This window comes from Agelaius tricolor, unplaced genomic scaffold, assembly GCF_023055355.1.
Source record: "Agelaius tricolor isolate 1412-34295 unplaced genomic scaffold, bAgeTri1.0.p SCAF_10, whole genome shotgun sequence".
In the NCBI taxonomy this organism is placed as follows: Eukaryota; Metazoa; Chordata; class Aves; order Passeriformes; family Icteridae; genus Agelaius; species Agelaius tricolor.
In genome coordinates this window covers 30,206,427-30,223,675 of record NW_027269270.1, presented here as the reverse complement: position 1 = coordinate 30,223,675, position 17,249 = coordinate 30,206,427, and the positions used below count along the sequence as shown (strand labels likewise).

Genomic DNA, 17,249 nt, shown 5'->3' with positions numbered 1-17,249 from the left:
TACAACTGCCGACCGTCACCGGGAGACTGTTAACATGTGTCATCACCAAGTTTTAATAGCAAAACTAAAAAAACAACAAAGATTGAGAGTTATGACAGGGAAATATGGTTGCTATAGAAGTCCAGCTTCCACAAGACAACACTCCAGCAGGGAGGAGTTCCCACGCACAGCCCGAGCAGGTGCCTGTGCCAGAGCTGGCGTGCGCACCTCAGCCCCCCAGCTCCTTCTGCCCCCTCCTGCCCTCCCACTGCTCACCCTCAGCTGCTGCAGACTGCTGATCCAACAGAAAACCCTTCCAAATACAGGGGGGAAATACAGCTTCCCTCACATCAGGCTTCAAATCGACTCCCCCAGCAGCGTGATGTGACCTGAGCCCCTGAGGAGCAGGGATGAGGACACATCTCCCTGTGGCAGCAGTTCTGTGCTGCAGCCTCCTGCAGAAATACACCCACCTGAACAGGCTCCATGTCACCAGCCAAGGAAGCTTCTCCAGAAGATAATTCCACTTGCAGCACGCTCAAAAATAGCCCCATACACGTTATGATCCCTATTTCTAAGAATAAAGCTGAATAAAATGGTTTCTCCCTCTGCTTCCCACAGGAAAGCAAAGCAAAGAGCCTGTCTAAATTTTCTTCCCTTTTCTTAATGAAACTTTTATTGATTTTTCATCCTTGTGAATCATTGCCTTGGAGCAACTTCTTTTAGCCGCAGGTTCTCACATTTAATTTGTATGTAAGCTTAAGGGAAGGTTTATCAACAGAGTCTCCAGAAAGATACTAGAACAGTTTTATGGAAAAGCTATGAAATTTTACATATGGCATTTACCAGCCTAGTTTAACAAGAACAAAAAAAAAATATCCAGAATAATGCATGACATCAACAATCAGCAGATTCCTGTGACATCCTATGGCACCTCCATGCAGCTGTCAGTGCTCAAAGCATATAGAAGTCAGGCTGAATAAATTTGTTCTGATAAAGAGTAAAAATAAACACACACCAGACATTCATTCAGATGTATGGATCCTCCACATGTTAACAGCTACCTAAAGATAAGGAGAACAGAACATGTGTCTGTGTGTCCATAGCATAACAAGACAGTTTCTGGCACTAAAATGTGTATTTGAGTTGGGCATAAGGAAACTGCTAGGATTTAGTGAATAAATAAATGAAAAATCCATCAGCAATACATTAACAGACAAGACAGCTTTGCCAATACCAAAGACATAAAAAGGAACAAATCTCTGATAATTTATTCTTAAGCTAAAATTTTCCAGCTGCTTCAAGGGCTATTTACATCGGAAAAAACAACTAAAATGCTACAGACCTTTCAGCTCTCATTCATGCAAAATACATTTATTTTACTGGTCTAGGGAGGGAACAAATTTATGGGCCAACAAGCAGCATCCAGGGTACAGTAATTCAAGTAACTATTACTCAGGTTTGTCTCCAAGAAAAGGAGGTATCCTTTTGCTTAAAAGTTAATCTTTTGCATTGTGAGTAATATTGTCTAAGTGGCAAAGAAAAGTATTAGCTAGAATTGGTTCCACAAGACCTGAAAATAAGGATCTTTCACAAAGTATCTAGGCTTCTGGGGAAACAAAAAAAAAAAAAAAAAAAAAGGAAAAAAGTTAATAAGTTGAATCATCTGTCACTTTATCAGTCCAACACCTGTTATCTTTGAGAGGTGAAGCAAAAGGAAAGCTTGATGGAAATCTTTTCCCCATTCTCTCATGTCTTTGCACAGAAGTATCAACTCACTAGCACTGCCCTAATGATGATAACCCAATTGTCCTTAACTACTTCCCAAATTACCTGATTAAGGAAGGAATTCAATAGTGTTTCCCAGGTAGTATCCATTAATACCCACAGGCAGGGATCAGTAGCAGAGCCTGCAGAGCGCTGCCCACGCAGCTGGGAGCAAAGCAGAGGAGGGGGAAGAGAGAGACAGAGAGAGAGGGGAACCACTGCTGGTCACAGGATTGACCCTGAACAGCAAACAGGCAGCCAGACCCCAGGCTGGACTGTGCCAAGGCAAGAGAAGTCCTTGAGCTGCACAGCAGCAAGCACAGGATGAAGCCAGATGTGATTACTTATGCAGGATGCTCAGTTCCATTGAATGAGAAGTGGCAACACCAGCACCAGGAGAAAAAAGGGGATTTCATAAAGATAAACAGATTTTTTAAAAAATCACGTTTGTTGATCATGACAATTAGGTCTTCTACTCCCTTCTACTCCAAAAAGGTTTAAGAACTGTAAAAAGTTATTGGGATGAGGAAAGGTTAGGGAAAGTTTTTAACTCTCTCTTAAACAGGCCATACCAAAACACTGAGAGTAAAAGAAAGAACATTTATAAAATCCTACATGAAGCAAACATGAAAAGGTTGCAAAGGTTGCTCAGCTGCAAGATAACTGAGTAATGTAACCTTTCAAAGCAGCAATGAAAAGCGATTAGACCATCCCTTGGATTGAAAATGATTGATCATGCTCCTGGTATTGGAATTGAAGCTGACTATAATGCCTTTTATGTAATTGCTTTATTGAATGTAGCATAGCTTTATTTGGCAATATAGTCAGAATACTGTGAGTTTTACCAGTTCTTTAGCTCCTGATACACCACAGACACACAGTTACAATACATTTATCCCAATGACATTGGATTAAATGGCACATACTGAGGTTGCCTCCTGACCTTTCAGTTAAGGTCTACAGGGAATCCTCTGCCTGCAGAATCATCTAGTTGATTTGAGTACCAGCAGCTTTCCATTCTCTGCATCTGTTTGCTGGTTTATTCCATAAACTATATCAAAAAAACCTTAAATCTGATTTGGGGCCCTGTGTGCTGTAATAATTAAATCATTCTGAACACTTTGAAAGCTGGCTCATCCATTAAAAAAAAAAAAAATCAATCAAGGACGAGTAAATCACAGTGAAGAGTAAGTAAAACTTTCTTTTTTATATTGGAGCACATTGAAATATCTATGGGAAAAGCAGTGGGGGTGAGGAGTTGTTTGATTTTAACCTTTGTTTTTATCTAAAAAACCAGCTTCAAAATTTAAATGTAACTTCATAGAATTACCTTTTCTCACCTGCTTTTCAGTTTCCATAATTTACCATCCCCTGGTATCACTCCCTGCTCTTTGAAGAGAGTCCTGGCAAAGGTCAGCAGTCAATTAACCATCAATAAACACCCAACATGAGAGTGACAATTTCGGGCTGCCTGAGCTCCCATTACTAAATCAAGCAACATGTTAGAAATCTCATAACAAAAGGCATAAAGTACTTTGGAGTGTTCTGAACATAAATACAATGCTACCTTTAAAGCAGTAAGTATGAAAAATATCAAAGGAGGTATGTAATACCAAGTTTTATCATCTATTGCACACGTATATTGATTTAACCAAGACATGCTCACTTATCTACAAAGCAAAAAATTGGGTTTTAAGTACTGTACTTTGCAAGACCCTTAGGGCACAATAACATTACTGTCATCACTTACTCTGACTTCCCTGTCTCTCATTTGATCCATCCCCAGTCTCCTCAAAACATTGCAGCTCTGTTTCTATTTCTGCCACCATGCCAGTGCCCCTGGCTGGGGGGCAACACTGTAATTATACACGGGTGACATAAAAAAATTAAAATAAACATAAACACACACACAGGCACTGACATCTAGGCAACATATTTAACACTCAGGCACATGGATAATTTTCCCAGTGCTGTGCAGGCAAGGATGTACTCGGGGTTTGGGGAAGGTCGTTTTGCACATTTTCTCATGTTTAAAATTGTTTGGGGACAATCTAAAAGCCAGATAATTTTGGCATTTTGCAGAGCAATGCAGAAGATAGAGGATTGGTATTTCCTTAAGAGAAAAGTGGGATCAATAACAGTTAACAGTTTGGATAAACCCTCATTATCAGATTCCTACAACTTCAAAACGAATCCAAGTAAGCCTCCTGTTAAATGCAGACACAACCTCCAATCTGCAGATTCACAAATTTCACAGTAAGAACTAAGTCAAGATACAGCTATACAGAGGTTGTGAAATATTTAATGCCAATCGAAAAACAGATGTACTGAGTTAGTTTAACTAAAAATACTGAAGTTTAGGTAAGTTATTCTAGTGATACACCGTATGCATTTAATACACAGAGCTGCTAACAATTCACTGAAATTCATTTTCACTTCTGCTTGGATACAGCATTATTTTATTAATGCAACCAAGAATATTAAGGGAATGACAATAAAAACATGAGTGCTACCTTATGAGCTATAGTTAATAACAGAACTTCCAGAAAGTTTCTGGTGTTTAATCAATAAAGCTTCCTTTTAATCCTTGTCTGTAAAAACTCTAATTCTGTACCCTATCCAGACAGCTGCTTCAAAACTCTGCAGCTAATACACACCAAAATTTATTGAATGCATAGAACATTTAAAGTATAGAAATAATTTTTTCTCTATCCAGTGTTTCCACTTCAACAGATAGAAGAAAAGTGTTTATTTTGCTTAGAAGCAGATGAGTGATATAAATGTAACTAATGGGTCAAAAGATGTTAAAGATGACACAAGTACTGAAGTTTTCCCTTCAGCAGCTTCAAACCTGTGAAAGTTATGATTATAAATGTCACCATGTGGAGAAGTAAAACATGCCTCACATGTAGGTGGATATTATTACCCTATTGAAATTTGAAGGTCTTTGAATCTCAGGGGTGACAGAATAAACCAAAAAAGACACAAAACAGTGAAAAATTTCAGGTGGTAACACAAACACCAGATGTCCCCTGGATTTAACCACATGGGTGGCACGCCCAGTCACGTTTCATATTTCTGTTGACTTATTCAATGGGTCAAAAAAGTCCTGATAAAGACTTAAAGAAGTACCTACCTTGCACATTTAATTTTTAAGCATATTGAAAATATAATGCTTTAAATGTCAGAATTTTTCAGAGGCATACAGCACGAGCTATTCTTGCAAATGAAGCGTAGGAACACCTTTAAAGCTGCTGTTGACTAAGCCAGGGAACACGAACCCTTCATTACCACTTAATTCTGTACAGGCTATAAACACAGCCCCGAGCTGGCTCGCAGTCACTGGGGCTGCGCTGGTGACATCAGCCCCTCCCCATGGCTGCAAATCTGACAGCGCTGCTTCACAGAGCAGTGCAGAGCTTTTAAACAGATCCTGGGGAAATGATCCAACAAGCAAGCAGCAAATGTATTGCTGAAGGTAACAGGGAGGGTGCCTGGTGCTGTCCCTGGATCAGCTGGGTACCAGGGCACACACACTCTGCAGCCTGGGCTGCGCCTTGGAGGCGCTGGGCTGGCTCCTCTTTGAACATATGCCCTTTCAAGTGAAATTAATCACTCTCTTTATCACTCCTGCAGCATCTGGAGCCATAATCATTACCCAACTGCTGGGAAAGAAATGAAACCACTAATCGCACGGGGAGCAGGGCTTAGCGTTCAGAGCAGCAAAGTTTTTATTAAGTTCTCATTTGAAAAGTGATTTTTCATGGCTGGCCTTGCAGGACATGCCACACAAAAGCTGGATCTGCTTCAGCAACTGTCTACAACTCACCCCCAGCACACAGAACCAATGTGTTTAGAACCACTATAATGAGGGTTTAACATGCTTTTCCAAACTTAGCTCTATAATCCTAAATCACTATTACACGCAAGCACTACACGGAGACACATTCAACCACGAGCTTTAAAAGGGCTCTGGAAGAAGGAAATGCAGAATTCTGCAGAGGTAGAGACCAGACAGTGTCCCTGGAATCACACCCTGCTCTTGGACTGGTCTCAGTCCAGGCAAACTAAAGCTCTGACATTCAAAACTACTGCATTAAGTGGTTATTTCATCATATCTATGCACTGGCTGAGGATGATTGAATTAAACAATGTCAAGACTATGGAAATAACCTGGATTATCATGAAATATCCCTTCCAATTTCTCTATTTCATGTTCCTGGCTTTTGCCATCCACATTTTTTGAAACTAAGAAAGAATGCAAAGTAATTTTTTTTTCCTTTTTGGAAAGAAAAGAAAAATGAATAAAATTATAATTGCAGGATTATTCTCAAAAACAGCAGCAGAAGAAAAAAAGTATCTAGGGAATAAGGATATCAGAGGGCAGACTTCCCAAACCTCATGAAGAGTCCCTAGAAAGAGTCACCAGCATAACTTGCATACTGAGAGCGTGTATTTTAGGGATTTCTAATACAATTTTGTGTCATTTTCACCCACCGTTGTGCTCTACACAAGAGCTGAATGAGGAAGAGATTACTCTTATATACTGAAGCCATTCAACTAACTGGCAAAGTAAAACCCTTAAGATATACTTATTTTAAAAAAACCTGCAGGGTTCTGAACAAGGGCAGCAGAGTAATTAAATCTAGTACTCCACTAAAACAGGATGAAAATGTGATCATCCATTTTTAAGGCACCACCTATACATAACAACAGAAATCTTTCCAACAGCTGCATTCAATTAAAAAAAAATTAACCCCAAGGAAAAACTACAGAAATATCCCAATCTGTTTTTCTTGCCACTCACTGTGCTTCTTTTGTGACTGAAATATGTACAACAATACAATCCAACAAAGTTAAATGAAAAGTACCACAATTCCAATAATAAGCTATCTTTTTATTTTTTAAAATGAACTATTTAAAAGAAATCACTTTTGCAGATTTTCCCCTGTGACCCCCAGCTCTGTTCCCATAGTAACTATTGAGGAAAGAAAAGGATGAGAAGCCTAGCATACTTTTCCCAATACCAACAAAAAAACAGAAGAAAGCACCTTATTCTCAAAAACCATTATTCTCAAGAAGAGAAGAGGGACATCAAAAGATTAGTGTGAATCTCCTGTGTAATCTAGTTTAAACCACCACCTACTGAACATCTGATGCCGGTTGACAAAGATGTTTGCTAAAGCAGGCAGCCTTACTGTAAAAGGCCTGCTGAAATAGTTTTGGATGCCCAGCAATAACAAAATGACCAGGCACATGCTGCAAAAGCTCCCCCCTGAAGGCAGCCAGCCCACAGCCAGGCTCAGCACTCGCCTTTGCCAAAGAACTCCTACTCCAGGCTCATCAAGTGTTAATTTCAGCATTTATTTCAGCGTTCTTTCAGTTCCTCCTCTGCTTGCCTTTTTAGCTGGATTGGTACTCTGTGCTGCCCATACTGCTTGCTGGAGTGCTTTTCTAGGAGAATGTAATAACCCAAGGATTCCTTCTTTAAGCAGTGCCACCAAGAACCTCCCTGTGCTGTCCGCAGCTCCTCACAGGAAACCAGAGCTAACAAACAAGCCAAGTTTTACAGACAAGGAAAAAAGGCACCAGTTTAGGTATTCCTGTATCTCTAAGCAGCATCCCAAACTCTTCCAGGAGCTATTCCAACATCTCTGCTGCTGGCTGGCACTCCCTGTGCCACAGGTCCTTCATCCATGTCCCATGCACAGCACTTCGAGCCTGGTGGGATTAGGACAGGACCCAGGTGGGAGTGCCATGGGCTGCCCTGGCAGTTATCCAACCCAAAAGCAGACCTCAAGCAGTTGGAGGAAAGACCAGGCTGGAAAATGATGTTCCAGCATAAGAAAGCTTCTCCAGCTTTTATGGAACTCTTCTGGTGCACATTTGTCTTGTTCTCTGTCAAGTATTTCCTGGTTGAGGACACAAGGTCTCCACCAACTTTGAAATGTCTCACCCAACTAACCATGAATTGACCAACTCCTGCAAAGGGTCATAAATTAAGGCAATGGGTGCATCTCCACCATCCCAAAACAAGCTTGATTCAGCTGTTGAGAAAATAAGACCAGATGATGATACCAGCATCAGAAGTGGAACAAGATGGATGGAACAGCAGAACCAAATGTAATAAAATTTTGAGAGTCATGGAACAGAAGGGTGGAAATGTGTACAGGAAATTGTAAGGAACAAAAGAAGAAAGAAAACCAAATATTTATCAATCTGAAACAGCTGCATTTCTGTCTGAGGAAATGTGAGATTAGCTTTGAGGCCACCCTTAAAGCCTCTCAAATATCAGTGACTAATATCAACCAGCATTTTAAATTTTGCTCCTAACAAAATTTTGCAAAACAACTTCCTTTGAATCTTCAAATGTTATTCGTTTTTAATGTTCTGTAGAAATAGAAGCATAATTTATACTGTCTCATAAAATATTATTTGTAAGTAATTATTTTAGACAAATTTAGAAGTACTACTTTTTTATTTAAATTGCTTTTTTAGCAGTTACATAATGAAACTACGCCAACACATTAAAAACAACTACACTGCTTCAAATGAAACTGTTCATTACAAAAACTGTTCATTGTTTTCAAAAATTACTCTGAGATATTTTAAGCCAGACATCTATAATTCCAATTAAATACAGTAAAACATCAGTAGGCGAAATCTTAATTGGGATTTGATATAATTCCGAGGAGCAGTGCTAAGAAAAGATTTCATTTGACCAACGAGTTCTAAGAAATAAGTTTACTCACAGAGGTCCACAAGCTTGGTGTCTTCAATTCATAAATACATTAACAGCAATGACCAAAAGAAGAATTACTTAAACTAAAAAATAGTCTGGCTCAGGAACAGAAGCATAAACTGACCATGAATAAAGTAAAGGTAAAAATAAGATTTCTCATTTTAGAACAACTTTTCATTATCAGGTTTATGGCAGTGTCCTGGTTATTTTGAGAACAGAACATAATAGGTTTTTTTAAAACTACTAACTGCTTCTGCTGTCAATACGACATGACTACAATCTATAACCCAGGAGCACCACTTGTGTTCACTCTTAGCATAGTGAAGATCCTCTGAATCATACAAAGTTTGATTAAATCAAGGCTAAATTTCCACTTCAAAGTTTCAGCATTTAAAACTCCAACCACCAAAGCAGTGTAAGAACAAGCCACAATTAGAATGTTTACCACACATTGAGAAGTTTGGAAGCATCAGTCAGATACACCACAAACCTTCCAGACACCACACAAAGATCACTAAAAAGCCATTTGTGCTTCATTCATGAGCTGTTGTCCCATCAAACAAAGAAACCACTTCATTTAGGACAGATAATCACTCTTCATTTTGTCGGGCTTTTGGAATACCTCACTTGTTGCAGAGCTATTTTTGAGTCTCCTTTCAGCAGGTTTGAGCTCTCCTGTCCTTTGAAGACCTGGACTCCTTTTAACATTTGGTGTACGTAGGTAAAAGCTCGTCTTTTAAGACATAAGGTCAAAGGCACTTCCAAACCAGCACTTGACCTTCATGAAATTACAATCTTGAGAAAGGGCATTTTATGGCAGTATTATCAGAGAACAGAGAACAAAAGGCCTTTTTCATCATAGCCAGGGCTGAGCTCACCCACACTCACGGGTGGTTCAAAGGTTCCTCCACATTAGAAGTTGTTCTCTGAAAAGTTCATTTTGTCCCTTTTCCATTATGGATTGTTTCTGAAGAACGACTAAAGATCAAAACCCATCAGCTAACCCTATTTTAAGGACGACTTTCAAATACAGGGAGTAACTCCAAAATTAAAGTTTTCCTATGTTCACCTCAGGCAGGAGTACTTACAGCTCACACACCTGGCTCCCAAAAGCCCAGGAACTCCAGACGTTTAATGGTTTCTTCCTCAGGTAAAAATCTCTCTGCTGTGATCAGAATCATTACAAATCCATTTCCCAGTCTGATACCTCACTTTCAGTGCTCTTCCACTCAGATCAGGGAGCATGTCCCTGCTGAGCTAAATAACCATCCTGATTCGTTTTTTCTAGAGCAGGAAAACTCACTGGGACACAACATCTGGGTTTCTAACAATCCCTTCCTTCCCTTCCATAGTAGACAGAGGATTATTTCCATGATAGATAGCATTTCTACCACGATTAAATAACTATTTTTCTAAAAATTAGGGCATTTTCATCCTAGAAAAAACATTTTTACAATGTTTCCCTCCTTAAAAAATAAACCCATGTCACTGCTTTAGCTCTGAGAGCCTTTTATGGGCTATGTCCCTTATATCTTGCATTCTGTTTGTATTTTGGGGAAACAGCGCATACCTGAGGTGCAGTTTATGGAGGAGATGAAGACACCAGCAGACAAGGGGAGCCTAACCTATCCATGAGCTACAAAAAGAGTATCTGGAAAGAGACACTCCAGCACTTTGTAATCCTAATTATTAGCCTCCTCCTGTAAAGTACTCAAAATATTAACTTGTTTCTTACACTTAATTGTGATTTTGGAGCTAAATTTTAGAGATTTTAGAGAGTCACCAAAAAAAAATAAAAAAAGAAAAAACAACTAAAATTATGATGTGGACTCACGTATGTGTTACTATTCTATACAGAGTTTTAAAAGCCTGAATGGCCATCACTAAAACATAGGCATACTGGCATTGCAGAAGTTCCAGGAACTCTTAGGACTACCCCAAGTGTTGGAGAAAATTAACATGGTGAAATATTCAAATTGCTAATTGGCAACTGCATTAAATACTATTAATTTACAAGAATTTAGGTCCAATTAAATTTTGCAAGTGCAAGAAAATGATTCGGCTATTTGATGTTGCTGAGTAATTTAGCTGATATGATTATTGTTTTCATGTTTAGTGGCCACTAAATGAGAATCTGACAGGAAATGTCTGGAAACCAGAAGACACAGGGTACAGATATTAATTTGTAACTTCTAGAAGCCAAAAGCTCAAAACAAATGGGTTTAAGACAGGTCACCAATAAGCAACATGCAAGTGGATAGGCCTCTGAATAGCTGAGGGAAGAGTATGTATAAAATTACCTCACACTGCCAAGTTCTCATGTTTTACAATATCAGAGCCTGGGGTTTTTTTAGATGCAGTGATTTCAATACTGTTGTTTTCCCCTGGACCAAGACCACCAAGCCCAGAATGAAAATGTACAAGTCTTCATTAGACAGTGTCAAGGATTTAGCTGAAAAAAAGGTCTGTGTTATAAACTGCAGCAATTATATGATATTTTTTTTTTCCTTTTCCCCAGCCCCATCCATATTAAGGATGCCTCCCTGGATTTGTGTGTGCTAGGAAAATTTATTTCAGTACATAAGAATTCATTTTCATAAAGTCAGAGCTTTCAGTAGCATAATCTTATTTAATTATGAAGCATGACATTTCAATAAGAAGTTGCATTTCTCCCCAGCAGGTAAGTAACTTGCCATGCTTACAACAGACAATTCAAGATTTAAAAACAGAACAGATCATCCCCTTTCCCATTATGGACTGTTCATTTCTCATCAGATTGTTTTATTGAGAAAAAGGACAGCAGCTGCAACTTTTCTTTCTATTGGAATGGATCTGCCTAGCTTTTATTTTAAATTTTACTTAATTTTAGGTTCAATGTGCTGTGCTTTTGTTAACTTTTTATTATTTTGTGTTGGGCACAAAAGTCCTCAAATGATAGGATGATTTTTATACAATTATTATACAAGCCACAGGTTTCAATAGATCAATATCTCCATGATCTACATCCCAGGGATATTTTATTATTAATATCTTACCACAAGGGGTTATGTTAACCCTTCTACTCTCCAGATCCACCTATTCCACTTAAGTCACCACCCCTCTCTTCCCAAAACACTTCCTTTTAATCTTCTGGAGGACAAACCTTCGTGACTAATCATAGTGAAAAACCTTTTCAGTTAAGGTATGAAAATGCTTACAAAATCAAGCCCCGTATGCCCCCCTGACAGCAGACTGCCATTCACTGCCCATTCTGTTATTTCTCAGGAAAACTGCAAAAACAAAAGATTCAGGATTTAGAAATGCTGATGCTTCACAACTACTGCAAGGGCTTCACAAATTATACTTAGTTTCTCAGCAAAACAAAATGTTTTGGGTGAACATACTATTCATTTCAACCTGGAACTAAACATTTGGGGCTTAGATGTAACTTTTATCTAACTTACAACAAAATACTTCAATGGGGGGAAAAAGGGAGGGGGGAAATGTTTACAAATACTGGAGAAAAATCTTTTTTCTTCAGTTGGGACAATACATTTAGCTGGAACTCACAAAGTATTTTCATTTGGCAAACACATCACTCAAAGTTGTTTTCTACCCCATGCCGCTCCATAAGCAGGGAAAGTACATCAAAATACTCTTAGGATTTAAAGTTTTTAAAGTGACTCTCTAGAGATCAGATATTTTTAATGCACTGTGGGAGTCACAAGAACTGACAATTTTCTTGTGCATCTGGAAGAGGAACCTTAACAGCAATCCTACTGAGGGCTTTCAGAGCATGGTGCCCACACAGTCCTGGGCACCAAATTTTCTTAGCTCTAATTACATCTGCCCCAGATGCCTTTGAAGCATTGAAAGCTCCTTATTTTCAGCTGGAATCATCGAGTCAAATTAAAGTTTTATGATTTACAATGCACAGCCCTAATGACAGAAGAGAAGACAGACAGCACTGAAGGCTCTAATTTGTCTTTAAGAAAACAACTCTACCTTTCAAAGCTTGTTCAAAAATCATGTAAATAACAGTGAATTGGAGAAAAGAGAGTCATTGTTTATTTCCTCCTCATTTCACATGCTAGACAGTGTAAAGAAAAAGTCTTTAGAAATACAGTATCATGCTGTACTTTACCAGCCCTTCCCCAGATTCCCACACCAGCAGCCAGGCAAGAAGTTTGTGTTGATCCTATCAGAAGAACAGGAGTTCTTCCAGAAAAATTGTTTCATTATTCCAATAATTCAGTCTATTACCTTCTACAGAAATGTAATTAAAAAATAAATAACCAAAATACCAAATAACCTCTCCAAAACAAAACAAAACACAAAAAAAGAGGGAAATTATTTTTCCATCACATTTAATTGCTGTGTTGCTCAGTCACAAAAGGCCAAACCTCAAAGGGATCCTGAGCAATGAAACCCCTGGTTCAGTTCAGTATTTTCTGATTAAGCACTTTAAGTAAACATTTCCCAAATTAGCCAATCTTTCCATTTCATTGAACATTCTCTGCTGCTGTGTGTTGTGCTACAAACAAACATCTGATGCACCATGTTTGCTCCTGTGCAGCTGTACCACCCCACCTCCCACCCACCCACTCCAGCACCAAAGCATCCTCACAGCTTTCCACACCCTGTACACACTCAAGCACTGCATGTATCCAGCCTGACTGAGGGACAGAAATAATTCACCACATGCACCAATGGAATTACAAATAGATCGACCAACAGCATGGGCTTCTGACTCAGCTCATCCTGAGAGATGCTGGTGTGCCCCTTGCATACAAAAATTAAAAGAAAATTATTAAATATTTCAAAGAAAGCAATATTAGGATAATAATCTAGTAAAAATACTCTTAGATGAAAAGCATTAAGGAGTCTAGAATTATGCTCTGGGTGCATAATTACAACAGACATGTAGATTACTAATGTCAAACACAAATTAACTTCCTATTTTTCAGAATTAAAAAAAATTACAACAGAAGACATTATCAGACTTTTAAAACTTATTATTGAACTAAAACAGAATGGAGAAAGGACAATCATGTCATCCTTTAATACAGCAAATATCTAGTAGAGAAGTTAACATATCTTTTTCCTACCTGTTTTCCAGACAAACTGGTGACCTCTCCTGGCTTGCAGATCAGCTGTTTGCAACATTAAGAACACAAACAAAAGGAAGGGCTTCCCCAGGCTCTGCCATGCCCAATGAGGAGAAACCCAGTTCTGTTGTAGAAGCATAATTCAGATAATTCAGTCTCTTGTATTCTTTGGTCCTAGAATTAAAAAAAAAAAGAGAGAGAGAAGGCTTGTTAAAATATTCAAACCACCAAGGCAACAGGCTCAGCCTAAGGGTAACCTGGTGGCCAGTGTGGATTTGATGAGGACAAGTCTGTTGCAGGTGCTTCACTTGGAGAGGGAGAAAAGAAAAGGCAGAAGGGAAGAGAGAAGGGAAGGGCCAGCTCCCAGAGGACCTACAGTCCCATCCTACAAAACCACTGTAAATGCTTCTAGCAGGCTCTTAGGAAGAAATCTGCCAGTAACAATAAATGGCAATGACCCAGGGGCAGCGTGTGGTGTGTGCCTTCTTTTCACTGGTAGCTTTAGCAGGAATGTTGTCTTGATATAGGCAGACTAAACCAAAGTGAGAATGGATTCCATGTACAAAATTCAGCTCCAAACCCATGCCCTACATTTAAGATCCAGGTCTGGAAGGGTTTTTAGCTCCTACCCCTGTGTAAACATGGCATACACAAGAGCAACACTAGAAATGTGATGCAGCAGGAAAAGCAGGGAAATGGGGTTGCTTATTAGCACATGATAGACCAGCTTGAGAGGGAAAACCAGACACTACACAGGCATTTCTGTGGAATTTGGGACACTCATTCAAGTCCCTTTGGATCACTGAGCTCCAGGTCAGCAACAAATTGCTCCAGAGAGGTCTCTCTGACTAAGGGATTTTAATTAAGCTCCCCAACACTTCAGACAAATACCAGAAGCACATTGTGAATGAGACTGGAGTGGATCAAGTCCTGCTGCTGCAGCAGTTTTACACCACACAATTCATTAAGATAATCACTGAGTGGTGCTGGAAGCAAGGAGGAATGTTCCTCTGGGTCTCCCATACAAAGCAGGAGACCAACTCCTAAATGCCAGCTTCAGCAAACACCCACATTGTTTATGTACTACAGAAAAGCTCCAAACAGCAGAGATTAAGAAACTCACACAATAAAATAAAATCTTAAAAATTCGTATTCAGTCCAGTAATTCCAATCTTTGTGTCTGTCATTCCACAAGATGACCAACTAGACACTTAGGCAGACTTTACATGAGTTTCAACTTATTTTAGATTCATCCATATTCAGGTGGAAACAATTTAGAAATCTCAAAAAACATTCATGGTACTTCCACATCAAACAAGTTTCTGACGTAAATTTACATATTAATTTTTCTGATGCAACAGCTTTTGTATTTATACCAGGTATTCATACCATACTTAAATTCTCCACATAGTTCTACTTATTAGTGATTAATCCTACTTTTATAGGTAAAAATGTCACATCTCTACTTGCATAAGGATGGAGATAATACCTGTCTTCAAGATTTGTCTTCATGGGCATAATCTTGGTGATTTTCATTAAAATTATCAGTTATTAGAAGTTCAGTCCAGAAAATTCTATTACATTCCTAACCTTATGAAAAGCAACATTGTCATAGCACATAATACACAGCATCGTTCTTGATAAGAAACTGAAGATAAATCTGGAAATTGTACACACTGAATATACAGTAGAGCTTTTAATTCCAGGCTGTATTCAAATTACTTTGAAACAGTTTCTATCATGATAAATCCATGCAATTACATTTAATCAGATATTGACTAACTACAGTGGAAGATACAATGTAATATCTGTTATCTGGTTTAGCTCATTCCTGGATTTCAGATGAACAGCATCTCGTGTACAAGCTAAAAACCCATCAACCTGACCAAATAACGTGGGCAAGGGACCACATTTATGCTTTGCTTATGTCTTCTGGGTTAATTTCATTCAGAATTCACATTTAATTCAGAATGCAGCCCACCAAGTCCCAACACCCAGGGAATGTAACACAGACCACAAGTGGCCTCAGAGGAAGCACACAAGCTCAAATATTGAGCATCATTCAGAAATCCAATGCAGCAGTGAAGTCCTGGGGTGTGGGGAAGAAGGGCCCCCATAAACCCTGCAATTCAGCATTTTTTGCCCATCAGGATGGCTGCTCACCTCACACAGAAGAGCTGAGGAGGAGCAACTCGCCCAGTGCCTTCAGCATCGCCGTCACCATCTATGGCGGTGGGAAAACAGAGTCAGCAGCTTTCTGCCAAGGAAGGACAAGGAGTTAGTGACACTGGCTCCAACACCAGCTCTGTAGGTTTCACATACAAAAACACAAAAGCAGGGAAGACATTATTCAGATTTCAGCACTGGAGGGGAGCCACACGCCCAGCCCTACACAGACAGCGCTCACTGCACTTGCAGGGCAGCCCTCCAGGGCCAGAAAATGCCATAAAACCTCCAAAACCTAAACAGGCAGGGATGTGAAATGGGCAAATCCAAGGACACCTCAGATAACAGCTGATAAAGATGCTGAGGTTTTAAATGAAGCACGAGTAGGGCTCAGGAGCTGCTTTCTGAATGCGCTGCCTTCATCTCAGCACTCAAAGGGTCAGCAAACAGCAGCACGTCCCTGGGAGTAGCAGCCTCCTGCCCAAAACAAGGAGTTTCATTCTTTGGGCAGGACTACAAAGATAACTGGCTGCTGCTCCCCACTGAGCAAGAACAGAGATTACATTAAGTCAGAAAAAACAGAAATAAATTAGACACCATGGCATGGGCTCTAATCTCCTCCACCCCAGCAGAGCTCAATAGATTCCACTGATTTACACCCCAGCAATGCACAATAAAAATTTGTCTGTGTGTCTAGGTTTGTGTAACACAGTTTGGAACGGTAGCTGCTCTGTCCTGATATGATAAAAAATTATTGCACAGGCAACATATGCTATCTGCAGAAACATGAATAAATTGCATTATGAAGGCCACCAACACTTCACATCAAATTTAGTTACATGATATCTCAGCTCCCAAATGTGTCAGAATGGCTAGCTGTAAACTGGCAAACACAGATGAAAAAGGAGAAAAAAAATGAAATTTATATTTAAAAAATTGATTTCATTGAGACTAGTCATTAAATTCATGGAATTGCTTAAATATCATAAAATCATAAAATGGTTTGGGTTGGAAGAGACTTTAAAGCTCCTCTCATTCCAAACCCTTTCCATGGGCAGGGACACCTTCCACTGTCCCAGGTTGCTCCAAGCTCCATCCAACCTGGCCTTGAACACTCCCAGGGATGGGGCAGCCACAGCTTCTCTGGGCACCCTGTGCCAGGGCCTCACCACCTTCACAGTAACATATTATTTCCTAAATATGTTCAAGGCATATGCTTTAGTCTGAAAAAATATCTCCCTCTTCCAAAATTATCTGGATTTAGTCAATATCCCTTATAATCCAGGCCTGGTCAGTTCATTGTTTGCACTAATGGATTCTCTTGAAATTAAATAATGAGGTGCTGTTTCAATATTTGGAGGATTAGTCACAAGCATCCTTGTCACTCTATTTGGTTGGTATGGAATCTTGTTTAGAAAAACAAGGATATCATCATTAGCTGTAATGGCTGGGAATATCCAGGCAGCCTTGAAAAAGACACGTGCAAGTTTTCTAATGATCATAACTAC

General features: G+C 39.3%; 1 protein-coding gene across 4 annotated transcripts in view; it reads right to left on the bottom strand.

Annotated features, from left to right (window-relative positions):
* Nucleotides 1–17,249, bottom strand: part of THSD7B (thrombospondin type 1 domain containing 7B) — a 299,320-nt gene that overhangs the window by 229,466 nt on the left and 52,605 nt on the right. For all 4 annotated transcript variants that reach the window (XM_071435444.1, XM_071435447.1, XM_071435445.1 and 1 more), the window contains exons 2-3: nucleotides 15,739–15,832; nucleotides 13,576–13,749 (exon numbers count right to left, since the gene is read on the bottom strand). In XM_071435444.1, the coding sequence (XP_071291545.1) occupies nucleotides 13,576–13,714 (139 nt within the window). In that variant the 5' untranslated portion in view covers nucleotides 13,715–13,749; nucleotides 15,739–15,832. The remainder of the gene's footprint in view (nucleotides 1–13,575; nucleotides 13,750–15,738; nucleotides 15,833–17,249) is intronic.